Source organism: Echinops telfairi, unplaced genomic scaffold (assembly GCF_000313985.2).
Source record: "Echinops telfairi isolate 266 unplaced genomic scaffold, ASM31398v2 ScPeMD7_5;HRSCAF=22, whole genome shotgun sequence".
Taxonomy (NCBI): domain Eukaryota; kingdom Metazoa; phylum Chordata; class Mammalia; order Afrosoricida; family Tenrecidae; genus Echinops; species Echinops telfairi.
This window is the reverse complement of record NW_022103901.1, coordinates 33,631,015-33,633,372: the sequence shown is the minus strand read 5'-3', so window position 1 is coordinate 33,633,372 and position 2,358 is coordinate 33,631,015. Positions and strand designations below refer to the sequence as shown.

The 2,358-nt window shown below is 54.0% G+C and overlaps 1 protein-coding gene across 1 annotated transcript in view; it reads right to left on the bottom strand.

Annotated features, from left to right (window-relative positions):
* HMOX2 (heme oxygenase 2) overlaps window positions 1–2,358 on the bottom strand; it is a 26,069-nt gene that overhangs the window by 1,439 nt on the left and 22,272 nt on the right. Inside the window, exons 2-4 of the mRNA XM_004706228.2 lie at window positions 1,898–2,023; window positions 734–851; window positions 3–465 (exon numbers count right to left, since the gene is read on the bottom strand). Coding sequence (XP_004706285.1) covers window positions 3–465; window positions 734–851; window positions 1,898–1,983 — 667 coding nt within the window. The 5' untranslated portion in view covers window positions 1,984–2,023. The remainder of the gene's footprint in view (window positions 1–2; window positions 466–733; window positions 852–1,897; window positions 2,024–2,358) is intronic.

Here is a 2,358-nt window from a genome sequence, read left to right as displayed (position 1 = left end):
AGCCTCCTGCACGACCCGCTCTTTGGTCTTCAGGTCCAGGTCCAGGGCATTCATCCGGGCCCGGTAGAGCTGCTTGAACTGCTGGGCATTGTCCACATTCTCAAACATGTAGAACTGGGCCCCCTCCCCTGTGATGGGGAGTTTCAAAGCCCGCTGGGCCACCTTCTTCAGCACTTGGCCCCCTGAGAGGTCCCCCATGTAGCGGGTGTAGGCATGGGCCACCAGCAGCTCAGGCTCGTGCTGCCCCACATGGTGGATCCGATCCACGTACTTCTGGGCAGCCTTGGAGCACTGCACCTGCTCTTCCCAGTTCTCGCCGAAGAAGTAGACCATGTCCTTGATGAGTGCTGCCTTCCGGTGCAGCTCCACGGGGAAGTACAGGGGTGAGAAGGCCGGGTGGTCTTTGTTACGGTCCATTTCCTCCTCCAGGGCCGAGTAGGTAAAGTAAAGTGCAGTGGTGGCCAGCTGTGGGGTGGGGCAGGGTGATTGTGAGAAGGGTCAGCTCACCCCATCCCAGCCACCCTCTGCAGAGCATAGAATTAGTTCTCTGCAACACAGACGTATACTTCATTTCCATTACTGTCACTCCATCTGAGCCCGAAGAACCTTAGCTTCCCTCCAGGAAGAGGCAAGAACAAGGCAGGAGGGTGTGTGTGTGTGCGCGCGCGCGCGGTGGGGCACTACCCCAGGGGTGGTCTGGTACACGACCTTTGCAGAGACTGAGGTCCCATACCTTAAAGAGCTCCTTCTTGATGTTGCCTTTCAGGAAGTCTTTGACAAACTGGGTGTTTTCTGCCCGGTCATGCGCTTCCTTGGTCCCCTCCTTCAGGAGCTCTGAGAGGTCAGATATTCTGGGGAGAGATGGGGGCGGGCTGGGAATTGATCCCTCTTCACTTCTAGAAAGATCCACGTGCCACCCACTAATGCCAATCCTGCTACAGAACAGAGCCAATGGAGGACTGCGTGGAACATCCTTTCTGTATGACAGCCAAGCCAGGATGCTGAGATGGCATGGAGATGGCACAGGACACCGGAGCACAGCCTGCCCATCAGAAGTGTGTGTGTTTGCTGGGAGGTGCCTGAGCAAGGGAATGAGCGAGGGGCCAGGAGAAAGACCGCCACATGCGGCAGTACTCAAAAGTGTCCCCCAACCCAGTCGCTACCAAGGACCTGGGCCTGTGTCTTGGGGCGACCTTGCATCCCTAGCCTCTTGGAGGCCACAAGTGGATGGACAGATAGACCATAATGGAATAGGCTGGAGAGAAGGGGACCAAGGGCTGGTGTTTGTGCTGCTACAAAAAGCACCTTAGAATGAAGGGGTGGGAGCAGCAGTACGGACATAGCAGAGAAGCTGGAGGAGCTCCTGCACACCGCCAACACCCCCACCCCAGCCCATCTGCTCACTTTAGGAAGATGCTCCCCACTTGGTCCTGGCCAGCATCTCAAGAGGCTGCTCAGGTCACCCAGCCATGGGCAGAAGATAGCTTCATTACCAGAATTACTTCAAGTTATAATAGAACTGCCCACAACAGCTATAATAATAGGCTATAAGCAGTGAGGAACAGATGCTTGAAACTGGAGGCTTAGCACCACCAGAGCCCCCCACCCCAATCAGGAAAGGGGGAAGTCCCCAATGAAGGGACAAGCAGCCTTTCACAAAGGCTAGTGCAGACATGGTCTTACCACTAAGATTGTGAGAACAAAACGGGTGGGGACGAGATGTCCCACCTCTGGGTGATGGGAGGACAGGACTTCCCTGGAGCTGTAGGGGGTGTGGCCATGTGCGTGCATGAGTACGCTTATCTCTGGGTCCCAGCCACACAGCCATGGCCACAGCCTAGGCAGCAAGGACCTCAGTCAAACCTCACCCGGCATTAGCCGGCCTCATCCCACTCACCTGGCCTGGCTCTCCCCATCCAAAGCCCTGGGGCTTGTTTTCTCTGACTCTTCCAGGCCCTCTGATGTCTCCAGTTCAGCTGACATGTTGCTGAGTGTGGTTTCCTATGCACTGTGCCCTGGGGTCCTGGGAACAAGACACAGAGCTGTGAAGCAGCAGCACCATTCAGGCACTCCCTACTTCTCAATAGAGCCATATCTGAATACAAACAACCTCATCACAGGATGGATGTGGCACCACTATTGTACTGGCTCAGGCTCTGCCCTTTTGTTTTAATAATTGCACTGTGATTATGCAAAAGCATCCTTGTTTTCCCCCCCTCACCACTGGATGACTTTAAAAAAATTATTATTTTCATTTCTCTCTCTTCTTTTTTAATCGTTTTGTTAGTGGCTCATACAACTCTTATCACAATCCATATATACAGCAATTGTGTAAAGCTCATTTGTACATTCATTGCC